Source organism: Sinocyclocheilus grahami, unplaced genomic scaffold (genome assembly GCF_001515645.1).
Source record: "Sinocyclocheilus grahami isolate Dianchi unplaced genomic scaffold, SAMN03320097.WGS_v1.1 scaffold17788.1, whole genome shotgun sequence".
Lineage (NCBI taxonomy): Eukaryota > Metazoa > Chordata > Actinopteri > Cypriniformes > Cyprinidae > Sinocyclocheilus > Sinocyclocheilus grahami.
The window spans coordinates 1-1,035 of NW_015516789.1; the positions used below are offsets into that span (position 1 = coordinate 1).

The following is a 1,035-nucleotide window of genomic DNA, read 5'->3' on the forward strand; positions in this document are numbered from 1 at the left end:
AAAAAATGTCATTAGCTGTGAAGCATGTAAACCTCTTATTCAGAATAAGCTTATTTAGAATACACACCATAATCAGAAAATCATGTTCGTTGAAATACAACTGACCTGCTGGGGTTATGAGCACCGTTATTGTTCAGAGAGTGCGTCGAGTATCGTATCGAGTCTCCTCGGCCCCCTGCTTCTGCGAGCCAGGACTACCAAACAAACCAAGACACCAGTGTGTTAAGAAAAGTCTTTATGAAGCATATAAAGATTTACAGAGAGAATTAAACTGAAACCTCATATTTGCTGAGTTCTCCTCTCAGTCTTTCCATGTTTTGTGCCGTCTGAGTGATCTGAGGTGCCAAACTGGCAGGATCTCCCATCTGAGGGTTCTTTTCATAGACATCTTTCATTTTACCCAAAGCCTCACTGCACAGAGACGTAAATATATTTATTTAAGATAGCAAGAGCTATCTTGATCGTAACAGAGAAAGACAAAGAACAAACAGATACGGTTACTTGTGGCACTCAACACCACTGATTCTTCAGAGACCTGACGAGCTTAGTAAACAAAGCCCAGACCTCGGCAACCCTGTGGATTCAGCTGTGGCCGGTGGTCATGGCGATAGTTGTCGGAGAGTTGGCATGGCAGGCGACTCACCTCTGATCCATTTCCTTCTGCAGCTCCTTGCTGATGTCATCGATCTTCTGCTGCAAGCGTTTCCTGCGCTGCTCGGGAGGAAGATGGGTGAAGCCCTCTGTGTCCACAGGCTGAGGAGATGGGCAGGGAGATAGTGTCACTCACAGAGATTCACACAAACAAACAAACAGCCACCCCTCCAACACCACAAGCCAAGCAGTGACAGGCGTGAACCAGAGACCCCACAGTGAGACTTCAGGTTTGCAGAAGGAAAAGCTGAACTGTAGCTGTAGTTTACTCAAAGGAACGGTCTGGGTTAAATAAAATTGCACTTTTTGAACACAATCTGTGGCATGTTGTCGATTACTACAGACAGTCATTTTTTTAAATGGATCTATTTTGAAGAAGGAATG

General features: G+C 44.7%; 1 protein-coding gene across 1 annotated transcript in view; it reads right to left on the reverse strand.

The window, feature by feature from the left end:
* Positions 1-105: 105 nt before the first annotated feature.
* The window catches only part of LOC107579494 (cdc42-interacting protein 4 homolog), a gene marked incomplete at its 3' end in the record, with an annotated part of 3,593 nt that continues 2,663 nt past the window's right edge, over positions 106-1,035 (reverse strand). The window contains exons 2-4 of the mRNA XM_016265322.1: positions 644-753; positions 279-411; positions 106-194 (exon numbers count right to left, since the gene is read on the reverse strand). Of these exons, the coding sequence (XP_016120808.1) occupies positions 106-194; positions 279-411; positions 644-753 (332 nt within the window). The remainder of the gene's footprint in view (positions 195-278; positions 412-643; positions 754-1,035) is intronic.